General features: G+C 32.4%; 1 protein-coding gene across 8 annotated transcripts in view; it reads right to left on the bottom strand.

Annotated features, from left to right (window-relative positions):
* CTNNA3 (catenin alpha 3) overlaps positions 1–21024 on the bottom strand; it is a 1350697-nt gene that overhangs the window by 115810 nt on the left and 1213863 nt on the right. For all 8 annotated transcript variants that reach the window (XM_031461217.2, XM_010985795.3, XM_064488129.1 and 5 more), the window contains one exon: positions 6246–6427. In XM_031461217.2, the coding sequence (XP_031317077.2) occupies positions 6246–6427 (182 nt within the window). The remainder of the gene's footprint in view (positions 1–6245; positions 6428–21024) is intronic.

Here is a 21024-nt window from a genome sequence, read left to right as displayed (position 1 = left end):
ATCAGAATTGCCCAAGCCTAATTGTTTGGGTCTCCCAACTGTGGCTAGAGCCCTTGACCCCAGGGTTGTCTCTGCTGGCAGTGCCATCCCAAAGTGCCTGTCATTCTGACGATGTTATAATTAGGTTTATTTTCTATGTTATAGTTACGTTTATTTTCTGTGATGCCACCTTCATGATTACAATTCTTGAATAATTCCCTATATCCTACTTCATTAAAAAAAAATCCTTCTGTCCATCTTCTAAGGCCTTTTATAATCTATCACTTTTTTATGCCTGTCTTAACCACTTCCTCTATTTATCTAGTTGTCTGAGAGCCCCCAAATGGATCTAACTCATTCCTGCCTCTTGGCCTCTACCCTGTGGGTTTTATCATTGACATCATCCCACTCCACAATCCAATCCCTGTATTTCAAAGTCTAATACAAACTTCACTTGTTCCTGTTTTTGCTCTCTGCTTACTCTATTCTCCAAGGCTAATCCCTGTCTTCTGAAATCCTAATGTACTTACAGCTAGAAGCAAATAATGCATCACACAATTACTGTTATTTTTAATGTGTCAGTTTTTGTTCCCCTTGAAGAAAGGACTAGGTTTTGTTCTGTGTTTAGCACAAGGGTAGAATAAAGCCTTGTAATACAATGAATAGGTACCCAGATTCTGAAACTGGATCAACTCCAATTCAAACTCAATCTCATTTGTGCGTCCTTGAGCAATTGATCTGACCTCTATGAATCTCAGTTTCTTTAAAAATAAAATGGAGAATATAATAATCAATCAAAATGCCTTGAAAATAAAAATGAGAACATATATATGTATTGATCATAGTGCAGTACATAGTAAGCAAAGTTTACTGTTATGTTTCTTATTAAAAATAAAATAGTAGTTAAAGAAAATGAGAAAGCAGACCTCTCAGTGACACTTTAGAAGAGACAATGTATTATTTTTTTATTATTTAAAAAATATATAGCTATTTTAAAATCTATATGAGAGACAAAGAGAGTGTACTATTACCAAATGGTCAACTACTTGTTGATAAATACTGTACAGGCAGCTGTAACCCCCATTCTCACAGGTCCCATTACAAACAAGCTAAGACAACTGCACTGAAATAAATGCAACATGGGTGGATCTAAGGAATAACCAATATACAAAACTGCTAAACTGAACCCTAGAAAAACATTGTAGTGTCTGAGAAAAACCCTTAAAACAGAGTTGGGAGTGAAAATAAAGAACAAGGTTCATATGTTTTAAAACAATTGGAGATTTTTCACAGTTTTTACGAACTAAAATTAAACTGAATGCGGATGCAGTTCAAGTGCAAAAGATTGTCAGAACCTGAAATTCTATTTTGCTCCCCTACCTTTACTACGATTTCAATACACAATATTCTTGTTCTATGGATGCCTTTTGCAGTGACACCTATAGACTGTGAGAATGTTGGACTCCTTAGCTTTTGCAAAACATGTAACATGTCTATTTACCAATGAGTTATCACTCTGCGGAGTTGTGAATCTTCTAACACCCTTGTTACAGACTATGACATCCTCAGAGTCACGGAGCATCCCTTCCAAAGTCATATTTCAGCATCCTTTTCCAACACGATTCAAAGCACGTTAACAGTAAAACATGAGTTCCTTTGGGAGGGAGACAGATGTAGAGCAGGAAAAACTGCACTGAAGTCTGTATCTCCATCAGCTGTTGGTGATATAGCCTTACCTTTCCACCTTTTGTTCTACTTCCCAACCTTATTTTCCTTCTGTCCCCGACTGGGCCCAGTCAGTCACTTCAATATATCCTTTCTAGTAGTTTCAATTCTCTCACCCCCTTGATTTCTGCTGCAAGTTCCTTTACCTTCTAGGACTTTAGGTAAATTTAATTCACTAGCTCTCTTAGAATATGTGAAGAGACTCTAACCCCTTCGCTACTGATAAATGTATTAGGTTTTGGACTGGGTGACAAGCCATAAATAAATGACAGAATGAATAATCTTGCAGGCTGACTGCCCTATATTCCTATAGCTGCTTCTGTTCTGCTGCCCAAGCTCTCACTCCACTTGCGTCTTTTCAAGGCTTCGCCTATTCCATGGTTGACGTCACTCAGCAAGTACAAGTCATTAGGCATTTATTTCCTCAAATTCTCTCCATTTATTTATACATTCCTTCCTCTTTTATCAGGAAGCATTTCCTCCTTTTTCCCATGGTTCCCAGAAAAAAGATTCCTAGATGCCTCTGTTAATTTAAATGAGAGATACTTTTTGTCACTAGTATTTACAGCATTTTTGTACTTACATTTTTTAACTATTAAACTTGCTACATGTATTAGAAATACTGATACACCTAGCATATTTTATAAAATCATTGCATTTTTTATATTCATGCCACATTTTATTCTCTTTTCTCACTCTCTAACTTCTAACACTTTCACATTAATTTCATCTACTGATATGAAAATTTTATTTTAGAGATCCCTTGGAAATTTTAAAGGGCATTATATGCATTCTTTATGTAACAAAGTATAGTATTAATACTTCTGAATTCTCCCTGAATATAAAAATAGGCTATTTTAACTCTGATCACCAACAACTAAATTTTTTCTATGTAATGTTTTTACTTCGAATATTCTTTTTGGTTGTTGTTCTTGTTGTTCTGCCAAGGCTTATCTGAATATACCACATGTTTTCTGATTTCCTTGCTCACCATTACTTCTTGCATCTTAATTCTTCTTTAAAGGAAGCATTTTCTGAGTATGTGATTTGAAATTCATCTGTCAAAGAGGTCACAGACTTGAGGTCACTGTTTCTTAAAGACTTTCATTTGACCCAGACTCCAAGGAAAATAATATTCTCTTGATGCCCCTTTAAGTTGGTGCATGGAAACATTTCTAGCTTCCTTTTTAGAGGCACAGCCCCAGGCTTTTCCAAAGATCTCATCTCTAGTTCCCCTCTGCATTCCTCATTTCTTTTTTTTTTTTTTTTATTAATTTAACTTAGTTTTTGGTTTTCTGAGTCTAGGTTTTAAAAATATATATCTTCAACACATTTTTCAAAGTCATTTTAGTTTGGAGTGTTACATTACAGTTTTATTTTTGTTTTGTATTTTTTTTCTAGATGAAAGGCTTTCCTAAACTGAATTGCTTTGATTATCACTTGTTTTCAGCTTTTGAGACACGATAGACATAATTGTAATATACTTATAGTGTACAATGTGATAATCTGATATATGTATACACCATGAAATGATTACCACAATTAAGTTAACACATCCAACAACTCACGTAGTTACCTATTTTTGAATGAGAACTCTTAAGATTTTCTGAGCAAATTTCAAGTATACAATACACTATTAATAGCTATAATCAAGATGATGTATATTAGATCCTCAGAATTCATTCATCTTATAACTGAAAGTTTGTAATCACTGGCCAACATTTCTGCATTTCTCCTATCACCAACTCCCACCATACAACTCTGTTTCTATGAGTTTGACTTTTTTTTTTTTTTTTAAGATACTACATGTAAGTAGTATCATCCAGTATTAGTCTTTCTCTGTCTGGCTTATTTCACTTAGCATAATGCCCTCCAGAATCATCCACCTGTCACAAATGGCAGGGGCAGGGTTTCCTTTCTTATGGCTTAAAAGCTCATATTTATATAAATTATTTATATTTATTATATATATAAATTCAATTTCTATAGATCACATTTTCTTTATCTATTCATCCACTGATGAACACTGAAGTTACTTCCATATCTTGGCTATTGTGACTAATGCTGCAGTGAAATGGGAATACAGGTATCTCCTAAAGGTAGTTATTTATTTTCCTTTGCATATTCCTTTGCACCCAGAAGTGCACCCATTTTCTATATCTTATTACAGAAGCTTTGCATGTCACTGGTCTGAATCCTTTTCTTTTTAGACAGGGCTCTGAGACCAAGAGCACTCTCCTTAATTTTTATTATGAAGTACACTTTCCGTAATGGATGACATTTTTAGTGACGGTGGGAAGGAGAGAGATTGACATATATTGCGTTTCTCTTTCATTTCTCTAGGTTCCTTTTCATTTCTTATTTATGTCTTTTTCAATCACTGATGTACCTCCAACGTCACCTATCTTGTATTTCCTTATTTCTCAAAAGCGAAGATTCTCTCAATTTCCCAATTCCAGACCCAATCACTTTTAAGCTCAATCTCTATAGCTGGTGTTGTAAATGCCAAGTCTCAGAACTGTGTTCAGCATTTTAGCACTTAGTGTCAGGTATACTCATTTTGGTCCAGTTTTTTGTATGTGTGTGTGCTTTATCTATTACCTTTTCACATTCCTCCCATCTCTATTGGGTGTTTTTAATTTTCTCAATCCCTGATCTCCAGATTCATAGGTTTATGTCAGTGACAGAGTACCAGCAGTAGCTCTGTTGGTATTTCGTATTTATTTCCCTACTTAAAGTTACTTTGAAATGCACACAATTTTCTGTACCTTAATAATGTTCAAAGCTGACATCATTAAGGTTTTATTTGAGGCCCTTCTCAGTCTTAACTTTTGGGAAGTTTGCATGAAGTGATTTAACTTTAATCAACATCCACTTTCTGAGGACTAACATGAAAAATTATTAATTTTTAAAAATAAATGTATATTTATCACAGAAAATTAAAAGTGAAAGTAATTAACTTACATTCCACCAAACTACTAAAACATAATCACTATTTAATATCACTGTAGTATAGTTTGTTTCCTATTCTCATGCATATTCGTGTCTTTGCTATATATATATCTAGCTTATATATGTGTCAAAAGAGAGGGAAAGAAGGTGAGGAGTTTCTCAGAATCTTTGTAAAGATGAAGCAGTAGGATAAAACTGAATTATTCTGGGTATAAAAGGGAATGGTAAGACATTTAGAAGCCATGGTATGGGGTTAGAAAAAAATGACAACAGCTGGGGGGCAATCATAAACTGGTATCTAAAAGACATACTTTACAAAATTGTATATATAATGTACAGATATAAATATAGATATAAAAAGTTTTTAAAAGTTTTTTTGTTTACACAAATTGCCAACTTACTACAAGGATGTAAGAGTATATGCTGTCATCACCATACTCTCCCTGTACCAAGATGATTTTAAAAGTTCTGGTCAATTTTATAAATTTAAGAGGTATGTAATTTTAACTAATTTAGGTTAAATATTTTCACATATTTATGCATCATACCTTTTATGGAGAGAAACTGGTGATTTATCTGCTCAAATTTTTGCCCATTCTTCTACTAGGACATTAAGAAGTTTTTTGTATGTCTGTAAGTATTCTTGATATATAAATGGCATCACATTTTTGTTATTTTTTGTTATAGGTGTTTACCAAATTATCCATTTATATATCAGTATTGTTTAGCATATTCTATTGATATATAGAATTGTTAATGTAGTTCAATCTAATGATCTTTTTGTGTGAGTTTTGTCTGTAATGCTTAGAAAGCTTTTCTCAATCTTAATTGGAGGGAATGATTCATGTACATTTTTTCCATTTATTACTATTATTTTAAAATTACATTTCATTACTCCATTTAAATGTTATTTTTGTGTATAACATATAATGATATAAGCAAATGATTTCCTAAGTATACTAGGTCTGTTTTAGAGTATTCTTTTGTTCTGTGGCTTTCATAATTACACCAAGACTAAATTAACTGTTGTGGTTTTGTACATTTTAGTAACTGGTAAGGCAAGTGCCATATATAATATATATATATATATATAACTGCTCTTTGGCTAGCTTTATAATATGATATTTTGAAGCTGTAAGAAACACATGTATTATTTTTAGAATACACACACAATGTATGATTCCTTTGTGTATATCAGTAATGCATTGTTATTTCAAATATATCTAGTTGACAACTCAGTTTGTAGCTATGGAAATCAATCATTCATATTGATCATAGAGATCAACACAGATCATAACTTTATTTACCAATTTCTTTGTAAAAGAAATACTAATACGATACACAGGGAAGATTCCTGAAGGCAAGGGTATACAGTGGTCTCTAAAATTATTCCTCAGCAGTTTATGAGAAACTCTGCCACATTTGTTTACCAAAAACTCTAAAAGGACCTACAACTTCCTAATTCTATATTTGCTTTTCCCACACCACTTAATTTTTAGCACTTGCCGCTCAGAGAAACTTGAGGTTTCACTAATGGGACAGATGTTTCTAACCGTTAGAAATAAGAAAATCAATTCCCACATAATTACCTTGTGAAGTCTGTCATCTCCATCATGATCATGCACATCTTCTTGGCCAGAACAATGATATCGTTGCTTGTATCATCCCATATCTCAATCTCAGCATCCAGCTTACTCTTTACTTTCTTGAAGTCAGCAACTTGCTCAGCAATCTTTTCCTTTTCTGCCTCAGGCAACTGAGTCATCTTAGCCTATAACATGTGATAATTAGATTTGTAATCATTCCACTATGTCAAAATAGATTTTAGGAAGAAGTGGTCATTATAGGATGTTCGTAAAACTTGTTCATTTAAAAATAGAGACATATCATAGTTATTTTAGTCACAAAATAAAATTTTCCAGGTTCAATTTTCATATGAAAAATCTCTCGAATTACAATTGCTTGTTTTAGAACTACAATGTTAACTTTAAGAATGCCAATGTAAAATTTAATATCTGACACACTGAAATCTACTCCTTAATATAAATGTGGGACTTCTCAAATTTCTAACATACTAAAATTTTAAATTAATTCAAACTTGATGTAATACCTCACATATGTTAGACAGCATATACCTTATTTAATTGTACTAATAATATGCTTCAAAATGTAGAAGTATAACAAAATAAATCTTGAAATGAGACCATGTCTACCTATGTATGTATGTATATAGACATACATACATATTGTATATACATATAGATCTGTATATAAACACTGAATAGACATTGTTAAACAATACAGAATACTTTCATAAATCATATGTATCTAGACAAGCACATATATAAAATCATAAGAATTAATGTGTCTGGTGTGCAATATAAACATACTTAGATGTGTATTTGTATACAAATTATTTGGGGGAAGAATAGAAATGTTAAGGCAGGGTTTATTAAGGCAGCCCTCCCTAATTAGCATCCTGAGTTTTGAGGTGCCATTTTCTCAGGCACAGTAAACTTAAGGCATTGGCATAGTGTCATGCTTTGAATATATCATATTCTGAACAGTATGCAAACATGCATCTTACATTTGCAATTTAAAATTTGAATGAGTAGAAAACCATCTATACCCCTAAAATACCATATTCAGAACCATACACCTGGGACCTATGACTTTTTGTCAAATATAAAAAGAACTTTGATGTAAAACTGATTTAATAATTTCCATCAAAGCCCTAAAATTTCATGATACAGTCTACACAATTACATTGTCAAAAAAGAAATCTACATAACCCAATAGCTGAGTAAGTACACAAATCTGGGAAGAAACATTTAGAAGGGATAGGATAAGTCATGTAAGTGGAATTATTTGATTAGTCACATGGAGTACATGATACCTACAATGCCTATGTATTTCCAGATGCTAATTTCTACGACACCTAAAGATGGGGAAATAAATCATCTCATAAAGTTTTGCAATAATGTGGTTACTAGGGTTCAGAATACTGGAAACACACTTTATTGAAGCAATAGTGTACAACAGCAATAAAGCTTAAACATATAAATGGAAGAAATTACCAGAATGGTCAATGGAAAATCCAACCAAAAATAAAAATTGAAGAACCAGTAACAAGTATGTCACTTATTATCCATTATAAAGCATAACACAGAGTCTAAAATAACTTGGCATTTGTAAAAATCTCAAGATTAATTATCCATGCTTCAGTTCTAGCCTATTAAAGAAAATAAACAATGAAGCTTTCTGATTTGAAGTTTCCTTTAAATTTCTTAGCATAGGATTTAACATATAATGAGTGCTCAATAAATGATAGTTATCTCCTATTCCATCAAAAAATCAAAGTATATTCACTCATTTAACACTTAAAATTGCCTTCTTTTCATTATTTATGTATTTTATTCTTTTGGAAGGATTAAGCTATGAGACTACATTTTTAATTGATGAGTTATACAGATGACTCTTCTTCAGGATGTGAAAATAGTTTATAGTTTCTTTTCTCAGGAAATGTGGCCTATGTGGTATGTTAAAAGAGCAGCAGTTATATTGCTGCTGTCATATGGCAAAGCATGTAAAGGAAGACACAGCTCACTTATGTCTGGAATAGTATACAAGTCCATTAAGAAAGTTATAAGCTACTAAACCATTACACCAGCTCAAAAAGAGAAATCAATTTTCTCCATCATGACTACTGGTCATTATCATTCTCTCCATCTTCATGCAAAAATATTTAAAATTAAAAATAATAATAGTTGTAGATTGATTTATGTGGGGGTTTCTTTTTACAGACTTTATCTCAGAGATAATAAATCCATGACTCTAGGCTTAAGAAATCATTTTGAAGTGGAACTGGCATATCATGGAAAATTGCTCACTATTCTCATGATAAAGTTAAAACTATTCAAGAGGAGATCTGGTTAAGTGTATTCCAAGTTCTGTTCCTTGGAATGTCACTGATTTCCAATATGACCTTGAAGAAGTCACTTAACCCTCCTGTCTACATTTCCCCAGACACAAAATCACAATAATTGCAACTGCTATCCATCTGCCATGCAGGGAACAGAGTCGATTACTGGATAACATTGAGACTGACCCTGCCGTGGACAAGAATCTCATGGGTTGCACTCAATTTCTTTAGTAACGTCTCAACTCACATGGTGAATTACAATTGGCAGATATTTACTTCTGACCAAAAAAAGGGGCCAAAAGTTGGGCAATGGTTTACAAAACTAAAAGTTTTGGAGAATTCTGACTCCTTCCACAAGAGGAACAACAACAACAACAAGAAGCATTAAATTACTGACTGGCACCTTCACTGAAGGTTTTTTGTGCTTCTGTGAATAACTCACTACATATCATTAGTCAACTTCAAGCACTATGAAAATATCAAAATAGAATTTAAGAGAATATTTGATATTTAGGAATTCTGGGTAAAAATTTCTTAATGGATTATTTGGTGCAGGATAAACAAAGAAACTGAGGTACAAAGCTTAAGACGAATCGGGTAAATAGAATCTTTGATAATTTTGCCAGCTAGCTATATTTCCCTCCTCCTGCTCAAATCTATAGAATACATCTCTGATATAAATAGCTATTAAAGGCTCTTTGAATCAATGCCATCCAAATGAGGTTATATTGTGTGTCAACTGATTTTAAAATCTGTTCCCCAAGACAATGAAAATAACTAAAATTTATACATGCCAAACACTCTGCTAGGCAACTTACATGTATTTAGAGTTTGATCTTCCTAGCAGCCCTATGAGGTAAGAACATTATTATTCTAATTTTATGGATTATGAGACCAAGTCGCTAAAAGATTAAATTATTTACTGAAGATTGTCACGTGAAGAAATGGTAGAAACAGGATGCAAACCCAGAAACTCTGGCTCTAGAGTTTTTGTTCTATCATCATGCCGGCAAATCACAGAACTCCTGTCCACAATATAACAAAAGATCTATATTCTCCTCAATTGTATTTCTCTATCACCTACTTTTGAGTGTAATTATTCTCCGAAATATAGTCATAAATCTTTTAGAATCTAAATTTCCTCATTTGTAAACTAGAAACAATGATATTCACCTCACAGATTGTTTTAGAAATCAGATGAATGAATGTGTATTAATACACTTTTAAAATTCCTAGGTGCTGTTAAATGCCAACTGTTACACTATAGAGACTGTTCTTCACTCTATACAGTGATCCTCAGAATTCTAAGGTTATTCTTTTCCCTTTAATAAAAGTTGAAGGCATTTTTAAGTATTTGTATTATTCATAATTTTAGTTCTAAAATGGAGGTTAGCAGAGTTTTTCAGAGCAAGACAGGACACAATGTATTCTTTGCAGACCACACCACAGCACCCTATCGCCTTCCCCAGCTCTGCTGCTGCTATCCCGCAAGCCTGCGCACAGACCCTGTGCAAACACAGGACCATGGCTGTGTCCCAATCAAACTTTACACGGACACTGAAGTCTGAATTTCATATAATTTTCCCATGTCATACATATTATTCTTATCATGCTGATTTTGAAAATTTTCAACCATTTAAAAATGTGAAAACCCATCCCTAGCTCATGGATTGTACAGAAACAGTCAAAGGACCAGATGTGACTCCATTTGCTAACACTTGCCAAATCCTTTATTGTCTTTATTTTCAAGTTTGTCAGTAGTACTGCCTGTTAGCCCATTTTGAAATCTCATTTTTTAGAAATGCTCTCCTTTTCTTGGTGTATCCCATTCAGTTAGGCACAAAGTGTGTCCACTTTATCCTTATCACTTTTATCACAACTATTGCTTTTTTTTTTTTTTTGTATTCCTATTACTACTACACAAGCCCCAGTCTTAATTTTCTCTTTCATTTTCAGTCCTTTTATCTTGCTACCACTTGATTCAATCTTCCTGACTCTGATAGAACTGGTATTCTTCAGCTAAAAAATACTTTCATGTCTCTTTACTGAACAGAGAATATAAATTCCTCAAATATCACCTGTAATGGTGATATTTAATTAAAGTAGAAATTAGCAAAGGAAAATATCCAAATCATAAATGTACAGTTGAAACTATTTTCATAAACTGAGTACATCTATATATACCAGGTACCCAAGTCAAGATATAAAATATTACCGGCACCCTGGCAGCCTCCTTGTGTCCTATTCCAGTCCCTCTCTCCCAAGAATAATATCACTGTCTTTATTTCTAAAACCATAGATTTCTCTGGTTCTGAAACACAAAAATATAATAATAATATATGTACTCTTGTATCTGGCTTTAATGTCCAACATTTATATATTTGAAAAACATTTATATTGTTGCATGGAGTCTGTTTATTCTCATTTTACTGTACAGATAGCATTTCACTGTGCAAATATATACCATTTACTATTAAGGATCTATTATTATCTATTACTATCTATTAAGGATCTCTTGGGGAGCATTCTATTTTTGGCTAATATGAACAGTGAATATTCTTCTACTTTTGATGTACATATGCGTGCATTCTTCTTCAGTAAATATCTGTGAGTGGAATTACTGGGTCACAGGCACCACCATAACCTTTGTCTCTATCAGCTTTTCAGTGTCATTTCATCTTGCTTTTATGCATTGTACCCTCAAGGTAAACTAAGTTATTTTTTTTTTATTGAAGGTAAGTATCTTACAGTACTGCCCATTAATTATTTGCTCATCTTCTTTCCTTTCTCCATCTCTGTTGGTCCAAACTCAATCGTATTTCCAAGACAAATCATACAGTACATCTGCCTTTATTCTCCAGCTATGTGTAATTATTCTTTTAAAATTTCATAACATATTATCCATTAGTTCCTCAGGATGTTCATTTTGTTCTGTCTTGTAGCCTAATTATAAAGGTCTTTGAAAGCAGAATCACCTTTTTAGAAAAATAGTGGCAAATATGTCTATCTATGTCTGTGTTTCTTTGTGTTTGTTTGTTTGTTTGTTTTGGTCTTCTGCCCCTAGACTCTAAGTTTCCTGGAAGTAGAGACAGATACATGATAAATGTTTGTTTGCAGTCATTAGTAGAAACTGTCAGGACATAAAGAACAGGCTTGTGGGATTAAAATTTTCTAGCACTGATCTTGCATTTTCTTTGTCATTTACATTTACACATTTTCCAAGCTTCTACGCTACAAGGTTAAAATTAATTTCTCTTATTTTTCCTGTCTACTTTCAAACTCAGGCTTCTGTTATTCCTCTAAGACTGTATTAATAGCATAACTGATCTTTTCATTGTCTTTATCTACTTTTTAATTTCATTATGCTCATCACTAGCTGAAATATTCATATGCTTACATTATTTTTTACTTAAACACTTTAAATCATTTTAATAAATCATTTTCATTACCACTTCAAAGGATAAAAAAGGAAGGAAAAAATGATAATAGGAAAAATGCAAAACTTGTTTTCATGCAGACCTCCATTCAAACTCCATCTCTGCCAAGTACTAGCTTTGTAGACAGAAACTTAACCATCCTAGACCCCAATTTCATCACATGTCAAATCATGATAATCTTATTAGATTTTCTGACAATTAGAATTATGTCTGTAAACAATGATATCTATAATGTTTTAGGGACTTAGTAAATGGTGCTTATGATTAATGTATATAAATACAACAGCCTAGTCTCCACCACGTTCTGCAATATTATGTGAAAGAACAGTTAAAAATACTCACCTAGCTACCTTATGGAGCCTAGGCAGAGACCAAATAATATATTTTACTATAATTATTTTATTTTCAGGAGCTTCAGCATCCAAATTGCTTATTTTGCAGATAAGGAAACTGAGTCCCAGGAAAGAGAAATTACTTGAAAAATATTACCCATCTGGTTAATGGCTGATTTGGTATGCAAATCCATCTGTTGCCATTAGTAATAGTTCTCTCTTCCTACAACATTGTTCTGCTTTACTTAGCTATTTTTTCTAATGAAAATTGAATTCTTAAGTAAATCATATAACTCGGTTACATCCCCTGTCCATAAATCTGGCTGGAACACAGTAATAGTTTTATTAATAAGTAAGTCACAACTACTATTTTTCTAAATATTAGGGAATTCTTAATTAGTATTACTCATTGTTGGTAGGTAGCTAGAACTCAACATTCAAAATCAAATTTTTCTAAACTTTTGAAACATATGCATGATGCATGCATATTGGATAAATATCTCTAAAAGGATAATTCTTGTTCTTACCTCCAGAGTTTATCAAATTTAATAGTGGGATTAATGATTTTTTAAATAAGAGTAGAAACATTTGGGAATGAATATATATCAAAAATATAAATAGCATAGCATTTCACTGGAGTTTAGAAAATCTAAAATGCTGCTGGCAGAAATTCAACTTAAATTAAAATTTGGAGAACAAATTTATAAAAGTTTTTGCATTGATTTTTTAAGCATACTAAATTGTGATTTCAAAGGTATTCTTGAGAATTCATTATGAAAAATTTTCTATAGTATTTTTAAATGATATTTAGGGATTGGAATTGGTCTTTGTTTTAAGGAATAATATACATTTCTACACTTTTATATGCAGTTCTTGAAATCAAATTTATAAATAAATTAGCTTTAAGAAACTCAGTTTCCTCATCTGTCAAAAAAAAAAAAAAAAAAGAAACACTCTTAAAACCTTGTAGGTTACACTCAGATCCCCATCAGGTATAAAACTCTCTCACTTTATGATAAAAGTTTATAGCCTTCATGGTCTGGGTTGAAACACAGAGCTAAATATTAAATTATTAGGCTTGCTTATCTCTTTTCTAATGAGAATAATAATAATGGTAATTATTATTTGTCCATGCATCTTACATGCCAGTCACTTTGCTAAGCACTTACGAAAAATTATGCCATTCAAATAATAATATTCTGAAGTCAATATTATTAATGTCCACCTTTTACAATCATGGAAATGAGGCCTGTAGGGGACATATACATGTCTCCTATAAATTAAGAAGACCTCCAATGTTATTTTTTTTCTTTTACACAATACCTCATTGTTTATGATTTCATTTGCAACATAGTTTTTTTTAACACTATAGGGTTAAATTTCAGTCCTTAAAAAATACAGCCACATGTTATTTGTAAACCCAACTTGTGTCCTGGTTCTAGGGAAAAATAAAACTATAACAGGCATTTGGAAGCTAAATGGAGAAATCTGAATATAGACTATTAGGCAGTATTAAGAAGTGAGTTACTTTTCTTCAGTGTGATAATAATAATGCTCATTATTTTAGGGATACTTGCTACAATATTTAGGCATAAACTGCTATGGTGTTGCAAATTGCTTTGAAGTAATTCAGAAATAAAAAGCAAATATGACTCTGGCAGTATGTTAAAACTACTATATCTAGATCATGGAAATATAGGTGTACATGGTACTCATGTTCAATTTTTCTGTGCATTTAATTGAAAAAACATTAAAATTAAATTAAATTTAAAATTGTAAAGATTTGACAAAATCTTTAAAAACTTAGAAAACAGATAATATTTTCTATTATTTTGTCAAGGCATCAGAGATTTTATATGCCATACAGTCTATCCTCTTATCGCAAAGTACCATTCCACCTGTAATATCACTGATCAGGGATGCTTTAGCTTCTCCTTGGATGTATCTGAAGGTCCAGTGCTGAGTTCTCTAGACCTCAGAGATAAAGTCCATGCAAATTTTACCAGCAAAATACAACATAGTGAATAAGTCCATGATCTGCAAAAGGAATCCTCACATAGGTAAGTATGGCTGAAGACCCATAGGAAACAACTTCATTCAGGATCTCAGCGTGGTTTGATTAAAGTTTATATATGTGGCTATAGCATAAACTTTTCTCTAAAAAGAAAGGTTGCTAACTCAGAGCTGGTCATCTATGTGGTGGCTCAAAAAAGCGATGCTGGTGTGAGGAGGTATCAAAAAATCCCAATCATTTTGACAGATGTGACCCTAACATAGCCATATAATTTCTGCAATATGTATTTTAGCTATAGGGTTAACCCTAAGCCTTTAAAATCTTTCCTCTAGTTCCTTTCTCACCAAAACAGATAGATAATTAAAAGTTATCTTCAGTATAAACTTGTTGTTTTTCTATTTTTATATATAGTAGTTAGTATCTGCAAATCTCGAACCTCAGTTTATCCCTTTCGAACCCCTTCACCCCCAGTAACCCTAAGTTAGTTTTCTAACTACAAGTTTATACTGTATAGCACAAGGAACTAAATTCAATACCTTGTAGTAACCTATAATGAAAAAGAATATGAAAATGAATATATGTATGTTTCTGTATGACTGAAGCATTGTGCTATACACCAGAAATTGACACAACATTGTAAACTGACTATACTTCAATTAAAAAAAAAAAGTTGTCTTCAAATTAGACTTTCCCAAAGGGAAAAACATACTCTAATTAGTTTATATGAGTATTCTGACTTAAATAGTCTTGCATATATTTTTTAATCTAAATATTGCAAGGATTTAGACTAATTTAAACTCAATTGCATCCTGTTTTCTTTAGATCTTCATTCCAAGTCTTTGTAATACTTTTTGTCTTTTGGTGTTGCCAAGACTGAAAAAGTAGGAATTCTCAGGGTTCCAAACTACATAGCTACATGTAAAAAAGGAACAATTCAGTAAGTAAATATTACAAAGGCTATAAGAAACTCAATCAAGCTTCAGAAGCCTATTCATTTTATTCACAAGAGTGCCTTTAGGATGTGACTCAGAGTCTAGTAAATTTTATTTTGCACACAGTTTAAGTAAGTTTGTTTACCTGAATTCCATGCCCCAGTTTTGAGTAAATTGCAAGTAGACAGGAGATGCACTAGTCTGACACCAAGGAAGGAAAAGAAAATCTATTAAGTAGAAGACAGAAAGCTCAGACAGTTGGGGGACTTTCAGTTTATGAATGAACTCTCCTGCTCATATCAGGATACCTCCATCCTATCACTGTTATTATAGCAGAGTGCAGTTATGTTTGGTCATAATACTGACAGTGAGTAATCTACAGCATCATCACCCAGCATTTACTGATTTTCTGCTGCATAGTGGAGTTATATGGCACCATTCCTGCTCTCAAGGAGCTTAAAATCTCCCTGTCCAGAAAGTATCAAATTATATTTAGAATATTGTGGTAGGTAAGTTAAAAATGCATGGAATATAATTTGAAAACCAATTCCAGTACACATTATTTTTAAGTTTAAAAATGTGCATCTTGGTCCAAAATAACTTGTTCTATAGGAGTTCCAGGAAAGCAAGTATTTTACTAAATATGGTTTCCGTATATCTTTGTTGATGTGATACTTATAGTTCATTTATAACTAATTCAAATATTTTGTTAAAGATAAAATCTTGACAAGGTATATACCACGAAAATATGTATAATTTGAGAAAAAAATTCTGTCTCTACTGATAGTTTTCATAGTTCTTAATTATACTTTTGTAATGAATATAATTTTATAAAATTTATACATGCATTAAATGTATAATAGAATATAAATATAATTAACATAATTCCTCCCAATAGTTTACGGTAATTTAAATACTTTATTTTATTTTTCTAACAACATTTTTCTTGATAAAATAGCAATCTGAGAATATGATATAGAAATACAAATATTCATGACATTTGTCCACATATTATGCCTATATATATATATATATATATATAATGATTTAATATAATGCCATGTTTATGATCTATAAAAATATGCTGGTAATGCCTGTCATCACTTACACATGGTAAAGAAAAAAAAACTCGTTAGACTATAATCAGTCAAATATAGATTATTTAATCCCCAAAGTGAACAGCTATGTTTTTTATAATATGTAACCAGCTTACCACTTGCTAGGTATTTAAAAATTGTGTCAAATTAGAAAATCCTCAAATACTGTCTTGTAATTATGTTATGGGTAACTGCCCTAATTTTTTCATTCTGATCCACAATTAGCTGAAGTTTCCATATTTTAAAATAAACAAAATTGAGTCAAACTCCTCATCATACATTCTGTGAGAACTCAAAATTCCCTAAGAGCACTTATATCCCCACAGACCACCTTTCTACTCAGCATTTCTGCCTTATTACTTCTACTTCAGACTCACCTTCTGTGACTGTTTCCTTCTCATTCTGTTATAGCAACCCAACATTTTTAAACTCTTTAAAAACCTACGATGTACTTAATTTGTGTGTCAGGAAAAAATTGGGAAAATGTTTAGGAATTATATGAGGATTTCACAAAGTGGGAACAAAAATAACTCAAAATTATAACCTATCTAGTTTTTATCAGAGTATTTAGAAAATTGGAGAAGGCATTGCTTCCACATTGAAAAGAACAAGTCAGAAAATCTAAACGTTCATGACATTTTTTTCAACCCATTGGAGATATCAATAAAAGTTTGCACTGGCTAAATTAAACATGCAAGGAAAATTTTATTCAAGAATATTGCAATAGAGGAGAGAGATTGAACTCAAATCTGCTGAAACAAAAGATGGGAGAGTTTCTAAGCACTGGAGTGAGCTAGTAGAAAGTACTAGAGGACGCTGAGGGGGAGGTTCGTCAGTGTGACTAGGCCATCTGTGTTTAGTAATGGTGCTTATTAAAGTTTGGCTTCTACTGTCCCGCAGAGGCTACTAGATGAGATACTCTTACTTTCTTGATTATTACATTTCAAAGGTGTGGGTGGCTTTCAGGTCCTTAAGAAAGAATTCCTGGATTGTAAACCTGGCAAGAGCCTTGGAGAATATTTACACCTCAAAGGGAAAGAGAAAGAATTTACAATTACAAGTTTCGTAAAGTAAAGGCTCTAAGAAAAGGAACAGGACTGTCAGAAAAAAAATCTGTCTAAAGTTTAGTCAAGCTGGAAGGAACAAGAAGGTCACCTTGTTCAGAAGTCACAGGCAACCAAATAACCTAAAGTCTAGGGAGAGGCAGGTACCTGCTGGAAGAAACGCTATGCAAATACTTGCTTGTCTTGGGCAGGTGCCACTGGACATCAGTAAGATGCATCAGTTATAAGAACTGACATATTGGTTAAGCTTGGATCATCTTATGATGCCCAGAAGTAAACAGTTCCTCAAAGAGGAACAGGGAGAACATGTTAAAAAGAAACAGAAGCCAGATTCTAAAAGTTTCCAATACCAAAGTTTGGACAATTGGTCAACAAAATAGGTTAAAATGCATAGAATATAAAAATATGCACTAGACCACTGTGATAGAATAAACTGAATAATCTGAGAGAAGGGGCAGCTCTTCCTTATAATTCTAGTTAATAAATGAAGAATAAGGGGACATAAAAATTGCCATTAAGCAAACATCACTGTAATATTTGTGCCAAGTTTCAGTGATGAACATTAAAATTAGTAGATAAAAACATGAAAAGAAATAAATTTGATAGTCTTAAAACATTTTCTCCATTAATTACAAAGAAAAAATTATATAACTTTACAATAGAAAAAGCCAACAACCAAAATTTTAGCCAAGGGACAAAGACCAATAACATGAGAAATGTGACCTATTGACATCTTGTACCTCCTGATTTGACGGACAGAGAAAACTTACGTTAATCATGAGAAAATCCATCAATCGATCAATCAGTATCAATAAGTAAATCCAAATCAAGGGACATTCTATAAAATACTTGATCTGTACTCTTCAAAAATATCAAGGGCATAAAAGGCAAAGAAATTTAAGGAGTCATCATAGTTAACGGGAGACTAGGGGATTTGACAACTAAATACAATGTTGGATCTTGGCTTTAATACTAGAACCAAAAAGAAATAAAAGGCATTCAAATTGGAATTAAAGAAATAAAGCTGTCACTGTTTCAGATGACATGATATTAGATATAGAAAGCCCTAAAGACTTCATGAAAAAAGACTGTTAGAATAAATTCAATAAGGTTGCAGGATACAAAACTAATGCACAAAAATCTGTTGCATTTCCATACACTAATAATAAACTATCAGAAAGATAAATTAAGAAAACATTCTCATTTACAATTACATCAAAAGTAATTGAAATAAGACAGAATAAATTTAACCAAGGAGATGAAAGATCTGTATATTGAAAACTGTAACATTAATAAAAGAAATTGAAGACACAACTGGCAAGGTATCTTATGCTTATGAATTGGAAGAATTAATATTGTTAAAATGTCCATACTGTCCAAAATATTATACAGATTCAGTGCAACCCCTATCAAAATTCCCATGACTTTTTTCACAGAAACAGAACAAATACCTAAAATTTGTATGAAACCAAAAAAGACCCTGAATAGTGAAAACAATCCTGAGGAAGAACAACAAAGCTGGGGGTATCATGCCCCCTGATTTCAAACTATATTACAAAGCTGTAGTAACTAAAACAGTATGGTATTGCCATAAAAACATGTATGTATGTAGAGCAATGGAACAGAACAAAGAGCTCCAAAATACATGCATATACAGTCAATTAATTTAAACAAAGGAGCCAAGAATATCCAATCGGGAAAGAAAAGTCTCTTCAATAAATAGCTCTGGGAAAAACAACAAAATGCACACAAAAGAAAAAAAAATGAAACACAATCTTAACACCACACACACAAAATTAACTCTGGACTAAAGGCTTGAAATAAGACCTGAAACCATAACTCCCTCTGAAGAAAACACAAGCAGTAAGCTCCATGTCATAAGTCTTGGCAATGATTTAAATGTCTGACACCAAAGCAAAATCAACAAAAGCAAAAATAAACAAATGAGACTAAAGCTCAAACTAAAAAGCTTCTGCATAGCAAAGGAAACCATCAACAAAATGAAAAGGCAACCTACTGAATGGGAGAAAATATTTGCTAATCATGTATCTGCTAACAGGCTCACAGTCAAAATATATGGAGAACTCATACAACTCAGCAAAAATACAATCTGGTTTAAAAATGGGCAGAAGATCCGAATAGACATTTTTCTAAAGGAGACACACAGATAACTAACAGGTTCATGACAATATGCTGTACATCCTTAATCATCAGGGAAATGCAAATGAAAACCACAATGAGATATCACCTCACATCTGTTAGAATAGCCATCATCAAAAATACTAGAAATAACGATGTTGGTGAGGCTGTAAAGAGAACCCTAGTGCACTACTGGTGGGAATGTAAATTGGTGCAGCCGCTATTAAAAACAATATCGAGGGTCTTCAAGAAATTGAAACTAGAACAATCATAAGATCTAGCAATCTCATTCCTGGGTATTTATGTGAAGAAAACAAAAACACTAACTTAAAGGATACATGCTTCCTAGCCTATGTTCACTTCAGCATTATTTATAATAGCCAAAATATGGAAACAACCTGAATGCCCATCAGTAGGTGAATGAAGAAAACGTGAGGTAGATATACATCCATATATAGCCACAAAAAAGAAGGAAATTCTGCCATTTGCAACAACATGTATGAAACTAGCATGAGGGCATTATACTAAGTGAAAGAAGTCAGATAGAAAAAGGCAAAGACCATACAATCTCTCTTTTATGTGAAACCAAAAAAAAAAAAAAACATTTAAAAAAATCATAGATACAGAGAATAGACTGATGGCTGCCACAGATGTGGGTTGGTGGAGGTAGGAGAGATGGATGAACTGTTTTTGCTTTTATTTTTTTAGTTTAAATAAGTTGAGTTTTTTGCTTAAAAAAAGAAGTTATTATCCTAGGATTCTAGATACCCACCAAAGCAAATCAGAACATTTACTTATAAATTAAGCAGCTGTAAAAGTCCACCTATTTTTGGAAACATCATCATTTTTTGTTTAATCGAGTTATAGTCAGTTCACAATGTTGTGTTAATTTCTGGTATACAGCACAAATCTTCAGTCATACATAAACATACATATATTCATTTTCATATTCTTTTTCATCATAAGCTACTAAAAGATATTGAATATATTTCCCTGTGCTACAAATTATAAACTTGTTTATTTTATATATACCAGTCAGTATCTGCAAATCTCAAACTCCCAGGTTATCCCTTCCCACCCACCTCCCCCTTGGCAACCACAGGTCTGTATTCTATGTCTGTGAGTCTGTTTCTGTTTTGTATATAAGTTCATTTGTCTTTTATTTATTTATTTATTTTTTTAGATTCCAGACATGAGCGATATCATATGGTATTTTTCTTTCTTTCTCTTTCTGGCTAACTTCACTTAGAATGACATTCTCCAGCACCATCCATGTTGCTGCAAATCGCATCATTTTATCATTTTTTTTTATGGCTGAGTAGCATTTTCATTTCTTAAAGAAAGCTTTGCCTAATCTTATAACTAGAATACCATCATTACATGACAAGCAACTTATGACGTAGGATGTTTAATGGATTTTAATATCCCAGT

The sequence above is a fragment of the Camelus dromedarius genome, chromosome 8 (genome assembly GCF_036321535.1).
Source record: "Camelus dromedarius isolate mCamDro1 chromosome 8, mCamDro1.pat, whole genome shotgun sequence".
Classification (NCBI taxonomy): domain Eukaryota; kingdom Metazoa; phylum Chordata; class Mammalia; order Artiodactyla; family Camelidae; genus Camelus; species Camelus dromedarius.
The sequence above is the reverse complement of the archived record's forward strand: the minus strand, read 5'-3'. Positions and strand labels throughout refer to the sequence as shown.